The sequence below is a fragment of the Haemaphysalis longicornis genome, unplaced genomic scaffold (genome assembly GCF_048455015.1).
Source record: "Haemaphysalis longicornis isolate Haplotype H1 unplaced genomic scaffold, Haemaphysalis longicornis Haplotype H1 scaffold_8, whole genome shotgun sequence".
Taxonomy (NCBI): domain Eukaryota; kingdom Metazoa; phylum Arthropoda; class Arachnida; order Ixodida; family Ixodidae; genus Haemaphysalis; species Haemaphysalis longicornis.
The window spans coordinates 80918012-80939771 of NW_027526445.1; the positions used below are offsets into that span (position 1 = coordinate 80918012).

At 47.8% G+C, this 21760-nt stretch overlaps 1 protein-coding gene across 1 annotated transcript in view; it reads right to left on the minus strand.

Annotated features, from left to right (window-relative positions):
* Nucleotides 1–12356, minus strand: part of LOC144148869 (phospholipase A1-like) — a 187584-nt gene extending 175228 nt beyond the window's left edge. Inside the window, exons 1-2 of the mRNA XM_077680390.1 lie at nucleotides 12276–12356; nucleotides 9443–9517 (exon numbers count right to left, since the gene is read on the minus strand). Coding sequence (XP_077536516.1) covers nucleotides 9443–9494 — 52 coding nt within the window. The 5' untranslated portion in view covers nucleotides 9495–9517; nucleotides 12276–12356. The remainder of the gene's footprint in view (nucleotides 1–9442; nucleotides 9518–12275) is intronic.
* Nucleotides 12357–21760: the final 9404 nt, after the last annotated feature.

Below are 21760 nucleotides of genomic sequence, written 5' to 3' on the forward strand. Positions count from 1 at the left end.
CACCTAAGCTACCCATTTTATTTCCAAGCAGCATATTGAAAATCAGCACTTACTAGGATGACTCGGCAACAATACAGCCAAACATTTCGCAAGAAAAAAAAGACGCTCCTCACAACCAATTAGCATTTTTTCAGAAGGTGTTTTACCAAGACGTGAAGAAACCAATGTCACGCACCGCGATTGTCGTCGTACCTCGCTAACTCGGACAATTATTAGCGCCACTTTGTTTGCATTGCTACTCTTGGTATTATGAGAGGTATACGATCAAAATAACCTTCACATCCGTTAGGGCGAATTCATAGTAAATTATTCAGCACCTGCCATACGTTGCAGCAGGGAAGGGGCATCAAGCACAAAACCTTCTCGATTCTCGCCAAAACATCACCCACTCATTGCGGATTGTTTGATAATGTGAAGGCATGCCACGCCCCGCAGGAGAATGTAGCTACATGTGAAACAGCTTAGGATCTGCCAAGCCGAGTCCAAATCGCACCGTTATTTCAGCACTCTCGCTCACTTTCTGCTTTCTGCGTTCGCACGTTGCGGTACCGTCGTTCAGTTTTATCGAAATTACAGGGCTCACTGCCCTACATCTGATATATCCCTGAACAAGAGGAATGCATGAGACTTCCACGAACTACAGACATAGAGGTTCCTAATTTGGTGATGTAGAGTAAGTTTTAAAGAAAGTTTACACCCCTACCAGCCAGCGGTTCCCTAGCGTGCGCCACAAGAAACTCCCGACCGCACTAAATAAATCTACTGGTACCCCCAGCGATGGAGCCGGGTCTCGAACAAACGCCGAGCGAGATCCCGTCATCTTGGCGACTAAGCCAGATCCCGTCATCTTGGCGACCCCTACCAGCCAACGGTTCCGTAGCGTGCGCCACAAGAAACTCCCGACCGCGCTAAATAAATCTACTGGTACCCCAAGCGATGGAGCCGGGTCTCGAACAAACGCCGAGCGAGATCCCGTCATCTTGGCGACTAAGCTACGACCCCACGTTGAGACGTCGACGAACAGGCTGGTTTTGAGTCAGGCTACTGGGAAGCTGGAGGGCGCTCTGGACGCGACACGTGAAACAAGATGGACGGGAGGCAGTGAGATAAGTGACGCGTACGCCATTCTCCTCTTGAGCATTCGAAAGGTGCTCCTCAGGAAGGAAAGAATATAGTTTTTTCGTTCATCGGGATCAGGTATTGGGGGTGGAGGAGGCCCAAAGGGTCCCCACGACCACCAGGGGGGTGGTCATGACTTGGCCTGAATCCTTCGGGTAGCGCAACATCTGCTCCCAGGGTCGAAGGAAGGGTACGGCGGATTCGGGTCTGCGGGTTATTCGCAGAGAGAATGGTAGTGAGTGTCGAGTGCCCCGCAGGCTGGACAGCTAGGGTCAATAAAGAGGTGCGGAGGACTGTGCATGGATTGTGTTCCGTGTGGTAAGGTGTGTGTTTGTATTATGCCCAGCATGTGGCCAGCCTCCGTAGAGAATTGTGGGTGCCGGGGTGGGTATCCGCGGCGCAGAAGGCGGTAGTGCAGAGCAATATCCCTGTATTGCAGGAGGAAGGTTGCCTTGTATGCAGAGGCTCACGTGTAGGCGTACTGAAAATGGCGACCCGGTACATGCCCCACATTATTAGCGACTACGTCTGTGTGTGCCGTTGTCTACAGCAGGTTCACGAAGTCGGATGGAGGATTTTGGAAAGAATTTGCAATGGTATGGGAGATATGTTACTGCGAATAAAATCGCAGACGGCCTGCTGACCGTCAGACAGGACGAATTAGGGGTGGGGCACTTGGTGAGCGCGAAGAAAATGGCTGCCTCCACCGCCATGTTTGTGTTGCTAGTTAGGATGGTAGCCGCCGTGACGTTTCGTGGTGTTTTTTGGCAACAACAGCTACCGAGTGTGCGGGTTTTGAGGGTAGGTGGTGGTATTAGTGTATAGTGGGCATAATGGATTCAGTATAGTAGTGGTTAAGCTGCGCAGAAAGTAGGGTGCATGTGGCGTGCAACTGTGCGGATTCGGATGCTGTTACGAATGTGAGGTGTAATGAGGGATTGGGACGGTGGGCGGCAGTACGTTTATAGAGTTGAGAATCAGGTGCCCTGAAGGAGAGGACGCGAGGCGCGTGAATTGGGAAATGTGGTGGGTGCCTAGGTGCTCCCGTATAGTGTTGTGTATGCCGAGGTCGAGTAAACGATGCCTTGGTGCAACTCGGCGAAGCAGAAGTGCATGCCTTTACGTGTTCGGGAGGAAGCAATCAAGGGAGATGCGTTGCGTGGATGTAACGTCTTCCTTCTTCCGAAGCACGGCCGGTATACAGCGGCAGCTTCCGCCGGTATAGCACTCGACGCCGTACGGGGTGCCATCCACGGGAACCAGAGAACTCCACGTGACGGCTAAAGGGGAACGCCTCTAGCGACGTCCTCAGTTGATGGCAGACTGCGACGGCAATACCTCGCAAAGTGAAAACTGCAGACGAACAGACGGAATACAAAGCTCGATAAAAATAAGAGTAACGTTTCTCCAGAGAGTGCTGTAGGCTGAGTCCGGCACATGCTGCTAGAGCCACGTGTGCGCATTGAAATCACACCGAATGGCCAAATATTGTGGCTGCCGTTTACATCGTCGTTTTCCGAAGACATTCAGAGCTTGGATTTAAATCATTTTTTTCTCACCTCTAAACAACCGATCACAAAGAATACGCAGAAAGGTTTCGCCTTTGTAAATATGATATACCTCTCATAAATACCCTGAGTTTCGTTAAACGGGTTTCCACTACTGACCATAAAATGTTCCAATGTCTAATATTTTGATGTTTAAAGAACAAGTTGTATTATATCAATAACGTGGTGAACTAATTCTCGGCGCATTCACACTAGTCCTACACCGGAACATTAGGAAAAATACTGCTTTGTTTTAGTACTACCCAAACTATTTACATGATAGGCATTAACTACGCTAACAGAAACATGTTCCCCCATCATTGCTTGTTTATTTAGACCCCTTTTTTGAAATCCAGGCGCATATCAGCTTTCAGCGTCCATAAGTGTGTTTCTTTTCTTCTCTCGCTTGCAAATGTGACTAAATTAGTGGTATATCTCGAGGAAAAAATCCGAGATCTATTTGGTGGCCCCAAGAAAATGGGTAAGTATCTTGTCCCCCTCCTTTGTAATTTGAGCCTTCACCCGACGCTCACGCTCTGCTCCGACTGCAGAAGTGCAGTCTACGGCATTTCTTGTACATCTCTCTTACGCTGTGACATGCAGATTTACCATTCTAACAGTCCACTGGCCCCGTTTTCCCCCTTTAGGAGTGGCTTTAGATGCACGTGTTTCCTTTTGTTGTCCACCAGTACCGGCATTTGTCGCAGTCATTGTCACTTCTTCCTCTTTTGTCGCCCTGAACTGCCTGCGTGTTCGATCATAATACAGCGCGTACATTTGACGGCGGGATCGAAAAGACCCGCCGAGACACCACGCGCATTGCGAACGCGTCGGTCGTGGTCTGGCGCACCGTGGGGCTTGTGAGGAACTATTCTTTGATGCGTCACGCTCAGCAGTCTAGAAGCCGGCTATGCTTAAGCGCTATCTCAACCTCATCTCTATTTCCTTTATGTCGCTGGATGTTTAACGCAGCGGAACATATCTTCGCCAAAGTTTCCCAAATATCCCCATTTATTGTTCACGCGATATGACGAGCGAATTATTAGGTTTAACATTACCCTAAGCATTTTTCTTATGGTCACATCTATACTACAACACCTGTTTTGAGGAATGGTCTTGTCGAATTTAGTCTGCAAATCATGCAAGTTGAGAATGAAGACTCCGTGTAGTTCCCCTACCAGTGCCCATGAAAGAGTACAAATAAAAGCACCGTATTGACCACAGAACGGTGGTGTGAGCTAATCATGAAAAGAACTGGGCGCCCAGGCTTTCTGAAATGGTTACGGCTTGCTTCTTTACAAGAAAACCACAAAACAGCACTTGGAAAAGCGGTTCAGTCAAAACTCGATTTCACGAAACCCGATTTATTGAATATCCCGAGGGAACAAAAATATTTCAGTACCCCCTCAAACGCCCATAGAGCCCAATGCTTTGAGTAAATTGAAATGACGAAACCAATATTATGATCAGTCCCAGTTTAATCAATTAGCCTTTATGAAAAATCAGCCAGAAAAGTACTACCTTTTGGTCTATTTTGTAGAGAATGCCTAATAATTTATTTATGGTTCGCCAAAGATAACATCACAGAATCCCGTTGTCCCGCTTTTACGAAACTGCGCTCCGTTATCCGGAATTTGAGGCTCGGCCCGGCTATGCAGCAATTTATTCAAAGGTGACCAGCAGGGACGTAACCAAGGGGAGGGAGAGGGGGGTTCCAACTCCCTGCGAAATATTTTCCACGCAGCGCTAAAGCAAGGCTTACCCTGGTATTATTAGTTTTTGATCCAATACAGTCACGAGTGAAGGAGGCCCTTCAAATCGATTTCCTTATACATAAGCTTTGAGGAGGATTGCCCTCAACCGAGTGGAGGGAGGAAATGGTGTGGAGGGGGGAATTATACGCCCTTTAGTGATCCGGTCGCAAAATATTTGTTTTGGTGAAGTGCAAGTTGTTAACCTGAGGTACATCTAGCAAGCGCACTCCTAAACCGTGTAACCACCGTATCGGGTATATAGCCCAAGAAGGAAAGAAAACGGTAGTGGCTTCTGAAGATGCTGGGGAGGATATTGAAGAATTTTGGAGCTCCCGTGCTGATACCCGGTGAAGTCATGAACGCCCTTCATGTACACCGAATGTTTGCCGGAGCGCACGAGGCTACGGAATACGCACTGCAGACTTACGAAAAATCATGCGGTCGCTGCTTACAAAAAGGCACACGCAAACATCATCGACTTTATTGAAAGGAAATACATCTGGAGTCCACCGGGGACCATTCTTGCTCTGGTAACAACTTTCGTGTTTTCTTATTACGCGCGCGGACAAAACTTTTCAGCAGCATTTATTCTCCGTATTTACGATGCGTTTTCTCCGTATTTACGATGCCGCATGCCTGTTCTGGTTGCCGCCGCAGTATGTTATCGAATGTAGCAAATTGGGCGACCAAGAATTGCCTAACTCGGTTTTCCTAGTTTCTCGACTTAACAAAATATTTAGCGCCTTTCCTCAAAACTACTAAATGGAGTTCGGGCTGTGTTAGGCATTCTTAAACGTTTTTATTGAATGCTAGCGGCATAAAAAGATCCCCCTGCGTGCTTCGGCACGTCTGCTTCCAGCGTCTGAAACTGGAGCCCTCATGCGCTTGCGTGAGGTAGCCCACCAATGGAATCCCTACTTCTCAAGGAAAGAACGGCCCCTCCGAAGATCACGGCTACTTGTCAGCAAGGCACCTACCATTTTTGTTCGAGCCTGTAGCAGCTTTCTGCTAAAAAAAATGCAGATTACCCTGAGAACTTTTATACTATTTCTCCACCGAAGGCCTATTTAAAACCTTAACGAATAATGCAAAAGAATTACGAATTGGTCGTAAATTCTGCACCCCCTAAAAGATCTGATTTCCTCTCTGGCGCGAAAAGTAAAGCGAGCGTTTTACGTCAGCGAGGCTTTATGCGTGCTCTCACGAGGCGTTGCGAAGTCATGTACCGACAAGACTTTGAGAAACCTCACGAATACAGCCAGCTCGTCCGTTAAGCTGGCTTTTCTGATTTCTCAGGAATTCATCTGAAGCCAGCACAAAAATTCCGAAGAAAACGATGCCGAAAGTTGATAGACGATTGTCTCGCACTGCTCATCTGTAGACGAACGAAAAGTATTCTTCAAACCATACGCAAAGAAGGTGACAATACTTCTCAAGGTTAACAATACTTTCAATTTTTCTTATTAACGATTCTTTGCACTTGACGTGAAAACTAAGACAACAGTCAACATCAAGCCTTCTGGAGTGGCTGGGGTAAAGTATTCTGAATACCGTCAGAACCTTCGCAAATATTTTGCATTGTGGGAACATTTTAAGGGAACAAGTATTCATTGTTTTGTAATTTTCACAACACAATTTGGGAACTGGCTTCCGAATTTAAAATGTGCGGCACAATGTGGGATAGATTCTTGTAGAAGCATTACTATTTTTCAAACGCCTGCGTGGGATTGCGTGGTTGGGCAACTTCCCCATTTTTTAAGCTGTAGTAAAATCAAGCTACGTGAGTAAAACCAAACGTGCACCAAGGAAGTTTCACTTGACTTACGCAATGTGTTAGTGTGATTTTTATTCTACTTCATACAGGGAAACTGCCAAAAAAATCCATTCGCAGTAGCACAAAAAAACCACTTTATCAATCTATTGCCCTCAACAACCTTCCGTCAACATTCAGGCAATGGTGGCTGTCCCGTAGTGTTACTCAAGGAAGAAAAAGTGAATTCAGCCTAGACCTATGCCAAACGTAAACCTGTGTATTAAAGCACTTGGGCTAAGATCGAAAACAAGGCTTTCAAAATGTTTTGGAAAAGTACTGCAAAAAATGTACCATCACAATCGGCTCTTCTCAAGGAGTGCCTGCTACCATTCTACGTGGGACGTTGAAAGAAACCAGGTGAGAACTCTGTGAATCTCGTATATCGATTTGTGGGGAGGAGACGAAAGATGTGACCGGGCGAGTACTCAGTAACTCCGTTGCTTGAATCAGAAGATGAAACAACAGCTTTCCTTCTCTTCCGTAAAGCGCCAGAAAATACTACCGGCGACACCATCACTCACTCTGTGAACTAGTACTTGAAGCTTGATACTTCCGGAGCCCACGACGACCGGGTAGTGCTGCCCTTAGCAGATGCAGCATCTTGTATGCATAAGTCTAGAGCACTTCTAAAGATTTGTGATCGAGAATTACCGCACGTGACTTGTCGTTCCCACCGGATTCATCAGGTTTGTGAAGAGCTACAAATGTTGCTCTGTTCAGTCAACTAAGGAATACCTGCAGAGAAGTCGGGTTCTTCAAAGCACCTACAAACGTTTGCGCTTTCAGGAAGCAGTTACAGGGTGTGCCTCTTGTGTGGCTGAATGCAGTTAAATACCACGGAAAACACTTCACCGGTGTTAAGCTGGTTATTAACAGATTTGCAGAAGACGAGAGAGTCGCCGTGAGACGGGCGAGAAGGTTTCACATGACGGTACACTTCAATGTGGCTTGGCATATTTGTGTGCACACGTCACGTTCTTTCCATTAACCATGCACAAATTTGATAGTTTGCGCTCCACAGTCACCCAAAATATTGAGCTGACGTTTTACGCCCAGGTGGAGGTTTGCGAGCGCCCCCAGGAGTCATATTGCTGAAAAAGCTATAAAATTCTTATGTGTGTCTAGTATCTAAATCCGCGAATTTGTACACTTAAGGAACTGTCTGAGTTTTTCGTTGCAACATACAGCGACTGCAGATGGAATCAAACCATTGAACTTGCCACAGTCCAAGTCCGGTCCGCTAACTTTAGTAGATGTTGAGCATTCCTTTTTTTTGTACAAGTAAATAATAACAGATAGAAGGCACAGCTTCATGCCCGAAAACATTGATATGATGCTTGTTTGCCACTTTATCCGCAGCCTTGCTCAGAGTGTGCGTCACACTAGATCTTAAGAAATATTTAAAATTGCAACCCTTTATTGTGTTTTATGAAGGAAATAATATTACGTTTTCCAAGTCACGAGGTTTCTCTCCCGGGTTTATTTTAAGCCGAAAAAATTCAGTGAAATACGCTGCCTGAGAAAATACAACTGGAGCCTACATATGCCTATACGGTAATAGTTTGTGCCGGATTATGCCTAATTTACAGTTTTGAGCGCCTACAATAGGCACCTGAAGCCCATTGGCTTCTTCCCTAATCTTGCGGTTTCTTATCCTAACTTTGGATGCGGGGGTTAGGGGTATGGGAGTTACAAGTTCAGTCGTGATGTTTTTCTTCTTGAGGGATTTTACTACCCGTCGGGTTGTTGGGCGTACGTTGGTTCAAGGATTCTCTGCATCTAATATATCCAAGACATGTTGCGTTTACATATTACTCGCAAACAGCCCTGATGAAACGGAAACACAAACACTACAGTTATATTTAGGATCCGGAGCAGGCATAGAAATTATAATGTAAGATAGGTATGGGGTCCGGCTAGTATATGATATACCTCGCTACAAACCGCCCAAACTAACAACACAAAAAAAATATACACACATTTGTGCTAATTTGCAACTAGCTTCAGTAATACCACACTTACCTAGATATACATTCACGAGAAAAAAGAAAACCTCGCATCAAATATAGACTCCCCATATGAAAAGCCGCGCGAAAACATTCTTGAACTAAACAAAACCCAAAAGCACTCCGCTCCCCTCCAGAAGACTCAGGCAAGGTACGTGTATATGCTCTCTCGTTGCCCAGGTCTTGAGTAATTGGTACTGGGCCTTTTCACAAGTTACTTGCCACTCTCCTGCAGAAGAATTAGGTGATCCAACTGTTTCGGTTTTTCGGTTTGGTAAGTATTAGTTGGCTTTTAAAAGCAACATTGCTAGCGCAGATCTGTCTATAGAAGGTATTGTCGGAATTTTTCAAAAGTGCCTTAGACTGTTAATTGTCACGCACGCGATTTAAATGTGGAACGACCTAATGGGGGTCTTTTTCTCCGTCTTAGCTTCTAATATTCACATCTGCGTTGGTGGTTTCAACAACGCGTTAACAAGGCGTTATTATTATAAAGTTCGTGCCATTAAAAGCTGATTAAGCGAGGAATTCTGCACAGGTGCTTCCCGAATCTTAGAAAAAATGTATGCCCTGATGCAATGCGAGAAAGCCCCAGTGTTCAAGCTTCCCGCCTGCCCTTTGCGTGCTGGCTTGTGTTATTGCTCAGTCCTGTCCCTCCAAGATTGTGAAATACTGCGTAGAATGAAGAAACGGAAAACAGAGAAAAGGAGACAAAAAACAACCACCGCATATTCATTTCTGAGCATCACCTAAAATGTGCCTGTGCTGGTCGTGTCAGTGTCATCAACAATCATGTTTTTGTAGCAAAATTGCAGACATTACGCAAAATGTTTTTACGAAGAAATTATTTTGGGGTTTTCCTTGAAGTTTGCTCAGACGAAGTGGGATATCGGGCCACACTAATACACCACACAGTCTAGTCTCATTTTCATTGTCGAAGGGTGGCAACACGAGCATACGTGCAAATATTGCAGCCCTAACTCTCGAAAACTGCACTGGAGAAGTCCAGGTATCTCCCTGAGAGGTAAAACAATTCCGGACATCTTTTTGTATAATTCACAGGAGCTATCTTGAGAGGTTACTTTGATAGTTATAGTTTCGCTTTTCTTGATGTATCGCTCTATCCTCGGGTGTAACAATTGTTATAAAAGTAAATATATTCAAGCACCAAATATATTCTTCGCAGATGTGTCCAATACATACCAAAGAAAAACAATACCGATGAGAAAATGTTTGCTTTCATTATTTGCCTCATATCTTCAAGAGCTGGTGATAACCCTGTAATAAAATAGCAAGCATAAGATTTTCAACCGTGATCTTTCCAGGCAAAGTAGAAAACGACAGAATTTACTAGGTATGAGAGAATTACGCCACACTTTATTGCAGTGAAGTAAATTACATTCGCCGGAAGTGTTAGAGAACAACAATATTGCTACGTATTCTGTTAACATAAATATATTCCGTGTATTCTCATACCGATCATACAATCCTGAATTGCCCTCATTTTGCTTCCCTATTGGCCGAAGGAGTATATTGCCAACCGGGGTTAGCCAGATATTAAAGACATTTTCATTCTATGGGATTAATTTTTTACGTTCAAAGTGCAACCCTTGACTGCAGCTCTTCACTTCTCTAAAATATTTAAATAGTCCCACAGGCGGTATAGTTTTAATAAAGCCTTCTTTAAGTTACCCTCCTAAAATTTAGAACATTTGGCGCTATCGGGCACAGTCTGAACGAGTTGAGGTGTATTGGTTCTAATTCAAACATAATAATTTTTGGGTTGTCTTGTCACGATAGGGGTTTTAGTTGGCCTCTCTTTTGTAAGAGAACAAACTATGGCAATTATTCGATTGGCATAATTAAAGAACACTCCCGGTACAAAGAATCAGTTTCTAGGTCTTGTGTTCCCATAATTCACGCGAACTGTTTTGAAACTGGTTTTAAAATTGACATATATCACAAGTACCATGTCAGAACAAATGTTCAATTACATGTTTATCAGGTGCAGTTGTCACGGATATTTATATTCAAATGTAAAGCAGGTGTTTACACTGCTGCGCAACCGAACGGCTCAATAATGTTGTGTGAAAATTACAGAGGTTTCTTTATAAATGCACTGAATAGTTTGTTGTATGGGGAGCAGCGCGTCACCCCTCGCTCTTAATTGAGCCAAGGATGGAGGTTCTTTAATGTACCCGCAGAGTGTGCGGTATGGTAACGTTCGTGAGTAATATATTACCGGGAAAAATATTAGCTCGGAGAACTCCGTGGGCAACTAACCTTCCCGGCTTGCATGTGGACGTTCTTCGTGAAGTAATTTTGCAGTTGTAATAATAACCGTTCAAAGAAGACAGGCTTTACGGAATAAATTTGGAAACGCATAAATTCTAACTAACATAAAGGTAGCCGAGTCTTGCTGGAATCTGTTCCTTCTTCGTAGCAGGAAATATGGAGATATCGAGCCACTCATGACAAATTACACCGTCACGCTGAATCGGTCCGTTCGATCCAATGTTTGTTACGTTATGCTCACGAAAATGCGCCCCGCATGCTGTGGGCAGATACACGCGGCAATGAACATTGCCTTGATAGCGTGGGGTGGTATTACAACAGCGTCAGCAGTACCAAAGAGCAGGTAGCTGCTCTTCCACGAGGAATAAAAATCCTGCTCTCAAAGAAGTTATTGTACCGTTAAAAAGCTAATAATCGATGGCAACATATCTGAGGTAGTGACACTAAAACAGGCCATCAACGTTTAGGCGCAATGTTAGCTTGCCTCTTCAAACTTCTGATATACGCATCAATCGTCGGAAAACTTTTACCACTACATCCCCAATCGTGCGAAGCTCCTGATCTGGTTGTCATTCGCTACACTTATTTGTCTTCAGTATACGCGTTTCAAGCTGTTTCCTGTCTTTGTACTTTCACTTTTATTTTGGCCAACCTTGCGACGAGAGCTCAACCGAGCAAAAACGGGGATTGTGAAATTTATGCCCAGCTAATTTGGCGGCCCCAAAAAATCCGTTTCCATGATATCCCAGCCTGCAGAGGAGTTGGGCGGGAGAACGTCACGTGCTTACCAGGTGTAGCCATAGTTCCTACGCAAGGCATCGAAAGCTCACCGTTGCCTCCCCTATCTTCTTCTTTATCTCTCATTACCCATCTTTCCTCGCGTGCACCCTTCATCCGCCTGCAGACAACGTTGGAGGGAACGGCTACATGCAACTCAAGACCACCCCGACACCCTTTTTCGTTTATATTTTCTTTTCCTCGGCTTTTATTTTCCCCGTAGCGACCAGTTTTCTTCAATAAGGGTAACCCTGCGCAGGTTATTTAAAGCTTCGTGTTCACCGAAAGCAGAAGAATGAGGCCACCGGCACAGCCGGGCCGTAGTAGGTAGTTCTCATTACCTCAGTTGCACCCTTGTGCCAGTTCGTTATATCTGAAAGAAACTGCCAATACATCAAATCATACTGTGATGGTAATGCCGCGTTCTCCGGTTGTGGCAGAGCGTTCGTTTAAATTTCTACCATTATAATTCGCCCGACTGTATCGCTTATATTATCTGCTGAAGCTGGGTATCACTTTATAATAAAAGGCTGCCACGTCTTCAGGAACCCGTTTTTGCAAGCGCTCGACAATTCTTTTGTGTGCCATACTTAGGGTTATATCACTGTGTGTACAATATTTTTTGGTGCATGGCATCCGTAGTGATTGTAGGGCGACTGCGTTTCATCAATGTGTGTCTCAGCAGTTTCATTGGACTAATGTGTCGTTTTCAGAAAAATATTAGGTAAAACATGACGTCAATATAAAAACATGTTTTACTAGGCTTCGAAGGTGTTTTCTGCTTAAGCAGATTGTTCTTTCTCGCGTTTCATCGAAATTACGTTTTACAGTTGTCATTACCATATAATAGCCGAAAACGTAATAAAATTTTATTGCTTAGTGCCGCTAATTCCACAAGCGATTTTATTCCTCTAACCAACTCCAGAAAGCATGCAAATACTCTTTTATGATATCGGCCACTTACTGTGCGTTCCTTGGGAGCTGAAGAAAAACAAGTTCTCACGACTGAAGGAGAACCGTCTGTCCCAAAGGTTTAGAAAACTGCATGAAGGGCACTCTCGTAGGCAACATTTATTTTGGAGAAGTTTATTTTGACAGCACTTGAAAATGTGACTACGCTAATTTTCATTTTGCACGCACGTGGTGAACTTTAAAAAACGCACGCTGTAATTGGAAAACACAGAGGCCATCTTAAGCGGATGCCATGGCCATTAAGTACGCTGTCACCGAGCAAGCAAAACATATCAAAAGGCGAAGGTCGCACTAAACTGCCAAAAAATAAATACTATATTTAAAAGGGGCTGGTGTTGAAATTTTTATGCGCCGCATCTTTGGCCTAACGGATCTCGGTAGACGTTAAGGTATTGGTGAAAAATGCGTGCCACCGATTAATGGTGTAACATGGCGGCAGATAACACGAACCATGTAGCGATGAAGCTATGTATTTACATAATAGTGAATATCCTGGCCTGGCTGCGCCGACTACACAGCTCTTCTTCGTCGTCCCCCTTGGTGGTGAGCCATCGCGCAACGGGTATTGTCCCATCCCGTGACATCACTTCCTCGGTCGATGAGGACAGTCCCGGTCGACGCCGAGGAAAATAGGCGAGTGAAGGCGGATGAGTGTTGAGATGAAAAATGCAGTGACGAATCACTTGCTGCCATTGAAGACTATGATGGCGTTGATGATGCCTGGCCCATCAACAGCAATGGCTTCAACAGCGGGGAAGCACCAAAGTTCTTCGAGCCAAGTCGGTCGTAAGGGCTGGGGAACATATTTTCGGCTTGTCTCGGCACGCCTCATTTCGTCCGGTATTCATTCGGCTCTTTCGTCCGGTCTTCATTCGGAACGCGAGGCGGAGGTCATCGTCTTGTTCAGGTCTCGAATGGGCTGAGGCTGCCCGGCGCGGCTTCGATGTCCTTCGCGGCTGCCTCCACACTGATGCGATGCGATGCCGGGGCCAGGATGGGGATTACGAAAACGCACACTCCACCAAATCTAACGGGGTGGCAGATGACACGAACCATGTGGCGATGAAGGGATGTATTAACATATAGGTGAACAACCCGGCCTGGCTGCGCCGCGTACGAAGCTCTTCTTCGTATTCACCCTTGGTGGTGGGCCATGGCGGAACGGGTATTGCCCCGTCCCGTGAAAATAACAAATAACAAACCGTGTAAAAAATATGCTCTCTATTAAGAAATACGATCATGAAAGCGTAAATTCTACATATTGCGATCGTGGTATGAACCCGAGGAGATACAAGGCTTATAACGCAATCTTTCATCGCTCTCTTCTTCAAGTCAATTCAACATCATTTCTAGGTGTGTGTGCATCGCTTAAATCACTTAAACATATTTATCTTGGTCCAGCTCGTGTCTGTACAACCATGTCAGCGTAGAACTAAACTGCAAAGTGCGATCACTTTCTTATTTCTACGTTTTTGTTAAGAACCAGTTAGACTTTGCTTTAGCGCGGGTGAAGAAGCAGACACGTGTAAAGATGTGCGTGTACCTAGTCTGCAGAAAACCGACTGCAATAACACCGCGTTTTTACTTCTTCTGAGGTACAGAGTCCCCTTCAAGGTGTGGAAATAAAGACAAATATTGTCACAGACTTCGGACAGATTCCCGAGAAACGTACACGGGGCAATCTCTCCCTATCGGGGTATGTGCTCCAGTGGAAAGACGCTGGGCGATGTCCAACAGAATGAAGAGGAAGTAGACGAAGCCCGAGCTCCCGCTGGGTTTGCGCCATCAACCCGTCTTTTCGCCCGGTGGCTACGGTGTCCTTTGTAAATACACCTCCTTCCTGACTACCCATCTCCGCGTTGTCACGTGACATCTTTGGTGGAGGTGCTGGACTTCCGGTTTCCTGTACCCCTCGCCAGCGCGGCTTCTTAACAACACGGAACTTCGGAGTGGGCGCATCGCTCGCGGCCCCGCGATGCCTACCGATGAGCCCGGATCCCCTTCATCGTTCATCGTTGTGTCCCACCCTCGGGACCCCGGCGACTTCACTGGGACGGACGACATTGATGTAGAAGATTGGCTCCGTAGGTTCGAACGTGTGAGTGCTCACAACAGATGGGACGACACCCTTAAGCTCGCCAACGCTGCTTTGTGCCTCAAGAAAACGGCTGAGACATGGTTTGACACTAATGAAGCACGGCTAACCAGTTGGGATGTTTTCAAAGAAGAGCTTCGAAAGGTGTTCGGGAAGCCCGTTGGTCGCCTGCTTGCGGCAAAGCAAGAGCTCTCAACACGGGCTCAAACATCCACTGAAAGTTACGTCGCCTACATCCACGACGTTCTGGCCCTATGCTCCAAAGTTGACCCAGGAATGTCAGAAATGGACAAGGTTGGTCATATCCTTAAGGGCATCGCCGACGACGCCTTTCACCTGCTCATTTGTAAGGACTGCGCCACCGTTGATTCCATCATCAAAGAGTGCCGGCGATTTGAGCAGGCCAAGGGACGCCGTATAGCTCACCAATTTGCCCGGCTCCCGCACACTGCTGCGACATCTTCCTGTGATGACGTCCATCTACCCGCTCCTGCTCCACGCAGGCCGGACCCTGTCGCCCCGTCTGCGGATATTACCAGAATCGTGCGCCGCGAAATCGAAGCGATGGTCCCTACCCCCACACTGCCATATGCAGATGATCGCTGCCAACTCCCTACGATCGCTGCAATCCAGGCCGTCGTTCGCAATGAAATGGCAAGCATGGGAATCCATCAAGTGTGCAGCATCGGGCATCCCCATCCTCCTTTTGCACAACAGTTTTCGCCGACCACGCACATGGGCCCCCAAGCGCCTTTTGGTAACCGCCGCCGGAATCCAGCTGAATGGCGAACGCCTGACGACAGACCAATATGCTTCAACTGCTCCCGTATTGGCCACATCGCTCGTTACTGTAGGAGCCGCTGGACTCCACCCCCGCCCAATGCGTCACCTCGTTACGGCTCTCGGCCTTTCTCCTATGGCTACACTCCCGATGCGCAGCGCCGTGCTTCCCCAACCTCGGATACCCAACACTTGAATGCAGACCCTGTGCACACCCGGTTCAACCGCTCACCCTCGCCCCAACGCCGCCAGTCCCGATCGCCGCAACCTCGCCGCTCGTCTCCGATTCCTGACCGTGCCGCCCGGTACTCTCCGGAAAACTAGGCAGTGCAGCTCCCAGAGGTGATGCTGCATTCCCGACCCGGCCCGAAAATCCTCTACCTCCTCGTTCTGGAAAGCACAACTTATTAGCCCTTCATGTCGATGATGTCCCGGTAACTGCTTTAGTCGATACAGGTGCGCAGTTGTCCTTCATGAGCTCGTCCCTTCGCCGCTGCCTACGGAAAGTCCTCACGCCTGCCCCGTCCCGTGTTTTGAGAGTTGCCGATGGTGGGATGACCACCGTAGCCGGAATGTGTACTGCGCGTGTTGGACTGGCCGGCCACCAAATCCCTGTTATGTTTGCTGTCCTGGACACGTGCCCTCATGATGTTATTATCGGCCTGGACTTTCTCGCGGACCACGCAGCCTTAATCGATTGTGCCTCAGGTGTTCTTCGGCTCGAGCTACCGAGCCCCCTTGCTACTGATGTCGAACCTCAGTCCCGGCTTCGTTCCACTGAGCACATTCGCCTGGCCCCAAAGGCAGTGACCTACCTTCCGCTCACCTCGTCTCCGCCCGTGCCGGATGGCGATTACATCGTTTCTCCGGTTACAGCCGTGTTGCTCGACCGACACGTGGCTCTCCCATTTTCGGTCGTAACAGTTGCCCAGAATCGGATCACACTGCCGTTACTAAATTTCGGACTTTCGACACAAGTCCTTCCTCAAGGAATAGCGCTTGCCCAGCTTTCACCATTGGATAACTGCGAGATTTCTGCCATGGCCCTTGAATCAGCCCAAGTTGACAAAGAAGACCACCACAACCTCGCAAAATCAAAGGAGTTTGTACGAATGATTTCCCCGGACCTTCCAGCGCACCATGCTCACGAGCTTCGCTGCCTTCTTGCCAGTCATAGTGACATTTTTGACTTCGACGGCCGGCCCTTAGGTCAGACGTCCGTTGTGACGCATCACATAAACACCGGGGATGCAAGTCCGATACGTCGACGCCCATATCGCGTGTCTCAGACCGAGCGAGGTGTCATTCGGCGGGAAGTTGACGAAATGCTCAGAAGGGATGTTATTGAACCCTCCTCTAGCCCATGGGCATCACCGGTTGTTTTGGTGAAAAAGAAGGACGGCTCATGGCGCTTCTGTGTTGATTACAGGCACTTGAACAAAATTACCAAGAAAGATGTATACCCGCTCCCTCGAATTGATGACGCCCTCGACTGCCTACATGGTGCCTCCTACTTTTCATCCATCGATTTGCGGTCCGGATACTGGCAAATAGCTGTTGACGAAAAAGACAGAGAAAAAACCGCTTTCGTAACACCTGACGGTTTGTACCAATTCAAAGTCATGCCATTCGGACTGTGTAACGCGCCGGCCACATTCGAAAGGATGATGGACTCTCTTCTTCGTGGGTTCAAGTGGACAACTTGCCTTTGTTACCTTGACGACGTCGTTGTGTATTCGCCCACATTTGAGACTCACCTGCAACGTCTCTCGGACATTCTGGGTGTTTTTCGTAGAGCCGGTCTGCAACTGAACTCCAAAAAGTGCCATTTCGGTTGCCGCCAAATCAAGATTCTCGGCCACCTAGTCGACTCCACCGGTGTTCAACCCGATCCTGAGAAGATACGCGCCGTTAAAGACTTCCCCATTCCGCGTTCAGTGCACGACGTGCGCAGCTTTATAGGGCTGTGCTCGTACTTCCGCCGTTTTGTCAAGGATTTCGCTGCCATCGCTCGCCCCCTCACTGATCTTCTTAAGAAGGATGCAGCGTTCTCTTGGGGCCAAGCGCACGAGTCGGCTTTTTCCGCGCTCATCAGCCACCTGTCAAACCCGCCAGTCCTGGCTCACTTTGACAGCTCTGCTCCGACGGAAATCCGCACGGACGCCAGCGGCCATGGAATAGGGGCAGTGCTAGCCCAAACACAGGCGGGCCTCGACCGGGTGATAGCTTACGCAAGCCGCCTCTTGTCTCCATCCGAGCGCAACTACTCAATCACCGAGCGTGAATGCCTTGCTCTGGTGTGGGCCGTCGGCAAATTTAGACCATATCTGTACGGCAGGCCGTTTACCGTTGTAACCGACCACCACGCCTTATGCTGGCTTTCTTCTCTGAAAGACCCCACAGGTCGGCTTGCTCGCTGGGCTCTATACCTCCAAGACTTTGATTATTCAGTTGTGTACAAGTCCGGTAAACTGCACAGAGATGCCGACTGTTTATCTCGTTATCCCGTCGGCGAGCCTCCCACTGATGAGCTCGACACGGATATTTGCGTCTATTCTTTGTCGGACTTCAAAGACATCGGGGACCACCAGCGCCGTGATCCGACGTTTCGGCCTATTATCGACCGTCTCCAATCACAGCCAACGCACCCTTCTCTGAACGCGTTCGTGCTGCGGAATGGTATCCTATACCGCCGCAACTACCGGGCTGATGGACCTGACCTGCTTCTGGCGGTGCCCGAGCGACTTCGCTCGGATGTCCTCCGCCAGCTCCACGACGTCCCGATGGCTGGCCACCTTGGCGCTGCTCGCACTTATGACCGCGTCCGCCGACGATTTTACTGGCCAGGGCTATACCGGACTGTGCGTCGCTATGTCGCGGCGTGCGATCCTTGCCAACGTCGAAAGACGCCTCCATTACGTCCCGCCGGCCAGTTGCAACCTTTGGACATTCCCACCGAACCATTTTATCGTGTTGGTTTAGACCTTTTAGGCCCCTTTCCGTTGTCCTCCTCCGGGAATCGTTGGATTGCGGTAGCCACAGACTATACTACCCGCTACGCTATCACCCGTGCGCTCCCAACGAGTTGTGCTACAGATGTCGCCGATTTCCTCCTGGAGGACGTCATCCTGCGTCATGGTGCTCCGCGACAGTTGCTCACGGACCGTGGCCGGTACTTTTTGTCACAGGTTGTCGAGGACCTTCTCCGCTCTTGTGAAACAAAGCACAAACTGACGACTGCTTACCATCCTCAAACAAATGGCCTTACTGAGCGGCTCAACAAAACGCTCACTGACATGCTTGCAATGTACGTTTCCACAGACCATCGAGATTGGGACGTTACACTACCTTATGTCACATTTGCTTATAATTCCTCCCGGCACGACACGGCTGGATATTCTCCTTTCTTCCTTCTTTTTGGTCGTGAGCCTACTTTACCGTTCGACACCACCCTACCGACTTCAAGTGAGCCGACCACTGCATATGCTCGTGACATCATCGCCCACGCTGAACTGGCGCGCCAGGTTGCCCGAGAACGACTATTGGCCTCACAAGCATCCCAGAAGTCTCGATACAATGAGTGTCACCGCCCTGCACACTTTGCTCCTGGCTCCTTGGTTCTTCTGTGGACCCCTTCTCGCCGAGTTGGACTGTCTGAGAAGCTCATGTCCCCCTTCACTGGCCCCTACCGCGTCGAGCGTGCTGTCACCCCCGTCACCTACGAAATCGTGCCTGTTTTGCCTCTGACCTCGTCTGGGCACTCAGTACCTCAGCTCGTTCACGTGAGCCGCCTCAAGCCGTACCACCGACGGAGTCTACCTGCTACTGCTTCTCCCTCATAACAGGCACCGGGACGGTGCTTCTGCGGCGGGGGAGTTGTGTCACAGACTTCGGACAGATTCCCGAGAAACGTACACGGGGCAATCTCTCCCTATCGGGGTATGTGCTCCAGTGGAAAGACGCTGGGCGATGTCCAACAGAATGAAGAGGAAGTAGACGAAGCCCGAGCTCCCGCTGGGTTTGCGCCATCAACCCGTCTTTTCGCCCGGTGGCTACGGTGTCCTTTGTAAATACACCTCCTTCCTGACTACCCATCTCCGCGTTGTCACGTGACAATATATACTCTAGAATGGGAAAATCATTTTAGGGTGAAGCACCCTAAGGCCGAGGTTTATTCGGCGTCTGGCGTTCGTGCTGATGGCACAGCACCTTGTAAATCGAAACAACTGTGAATAAAAGGTTCACAAAAGGTTGACAAGAACAAATTAAATGGTTCGCGAGAGGTTAGAGAGAGAGAAAGAGAGAGAGAGAGAGACCGATATAGAGAAAGAGGTGCACAGTGCCCTGTAAGTGGAAACATCTGTGTATAAATGGTTCAGAAATGGTTAGAGCGAGAAAGAGAGAGTGGGAGAGAGAAAGAGATGGCGGGAGAAAGGGAGGGAGGGAGGGAGGGAGGGAGGGAGGGAAGTGAAGGGAGAGAGAGAGGGAGAGTGCTGCTGGAGAGCCGTGCTGCGCATACGCGAGGATCTTTGGATTCAGTTGGACTGGATTGGATTACACTTGATTTGGATTGGATTGGATTGAAATGAATTGAATTAGAATATATTTTGTGATATTGGATTGGAAATTGTTTTACAGCAGTAAGCATCCCCAGAGCTTTGCCCACTCGTCATAATTCACTTCGTGGAGATGCGTGAATTTTTTTTACAAAACTGCTGCCGAAATATAAAATAAAATACTAGTTGGTCCGTGCTAAAACAGTGTGATTAACAATACGGATCGTGCTTAGAGGTAATCAGTTTGCTACAACATGCTTCGAGAAATCCTGATTAGAAATGTCGTAGTGCGGCCCAAAATGCACTAAGCATGGCCCTAGCACCATCTTGCACCCTGCATGTGTTGGCTAAAGAGGTTGTCTTTACGATGACAAATGCTTTAGGCGACATATCTCAAAGTGGAATAGAAGCCTTTGCTGCGCACCTGCAGGATTGTTAGAGTAGTCAAGACGGTCGCCATCGGTTTACATGCATTTGAAATAAATGCAGTCGCCAAAAGGTACATTTTGCTACATTTTTGAACATTTTGTTTTCATCAGATAGTGTATTGTAAACGTAATAAATGGATATGGTTTTCAAAAATTAAGCACTGCTGCGGCCTGGATTCTCCGAAGTCGTAATCACCAACGGGGGACATTCTTTATTTACTGCTCTACTGATGCAAGGAACCTTTTTCAATGGAAACACGGATCACCGAGGAAAGACGGCATACCACAGCCAATCTAACAGAATAACGGAACGTCTGAGCAAGAAAATTGCGGATATGCTGTCTGTGTACGTAGACGTTGAACATCAGAATTCGGTGAAGTCGTGCCGTATGCCACCTTCGCGTACAACACGGTCCTCGAGGAAACTACGCAGGTCACACCGTTCGACTTTGTCTACGGGAGACAGACAACTACGCTGCTTGACGCCATGTTTCCGCAAGCAGAATAGGACGACCTTAATTCCGACGTCCAAGAACATCTTCAACGTGCACAGGAGGCCCGCCAGCTCGCTCGAGTTAGTACACATGGCTGGTAGCTAGTAAATGCCCTACGCTACAACCACGGAAAGCGAGACACTGCGTACCACCCAGGGGATCGTGTGTGGGTTTGGTCTCCCATCCGATTACGCGCACTCAGTGAGAAGGTCCTGCGGTGGTACTGCACGCCCTACCGGATTTTACGAAGTGTCGGGCAACTTATCTACGAGGCGATTCCCGACGGTAATTCTGGAACATTACGACAATGCACGTGACCCGAAGTTGCCCACGTGCTCGACTAAAATTTTACTACGCAATATGGGGACTTATTGTTTGTTCGCAGGGGTGTTTTAATTTGGCATTGGGTCGATGCAGCATTAGATGGGGGGACGAGTAAGGCCGCAAATACGCATCGGGTTTGTTCGTGTTTTCTTAATACAACCCCGCTCGGCAGGGCTATGCCATCTGCGTGCCAAGTGGAGCGCGAGTTTTATTCTTTGTTTTTATGCCGCACGCTTCATCGTTTTTGAGAGGGAGAGTGTTTTGAACTAACCCCTCCAGCCTAGAATCACCTCCTTTTCTATACAGTGTACTGGATGTTTTTCGAAGACTCGACAAATACTCGCGCCGAAAGATAAATTCTCGCTTGCAGACACAGCGGTGTTCGATTCGCCGACACAGGCATGCACGCGTCAATTTGTTTAGGGCTGTTTCGCTGACTTCATATTCTTTGGGTTGTTATGTGAGCGTGAGTTTGCTCAAAAAACTGGCTTTCCCTTCAAGACAGCTGCATCATCTTCGGCTACTTGACCACATGCCACTCTCCATAGACGTTTTCCAAAGTACTGGCTAATTTAAATCTCCCGGATTTAAGAATACTTCAACAAACACTTGACTAAGTGAACACCCCGTGCCCTCTGCGGAAAATACCTGAGGAGCATTTTTCACTTACCAAGTTTGAATACACAGATGAGGCAATGTCTGTCGTAGCGATCTTAATGCTAAACTTGCCCCTCCAACCGGGTGAAAGTGATTATTACCCAAGAAAACATGTTACCTAACTGAACAAGCGAACCCGCACT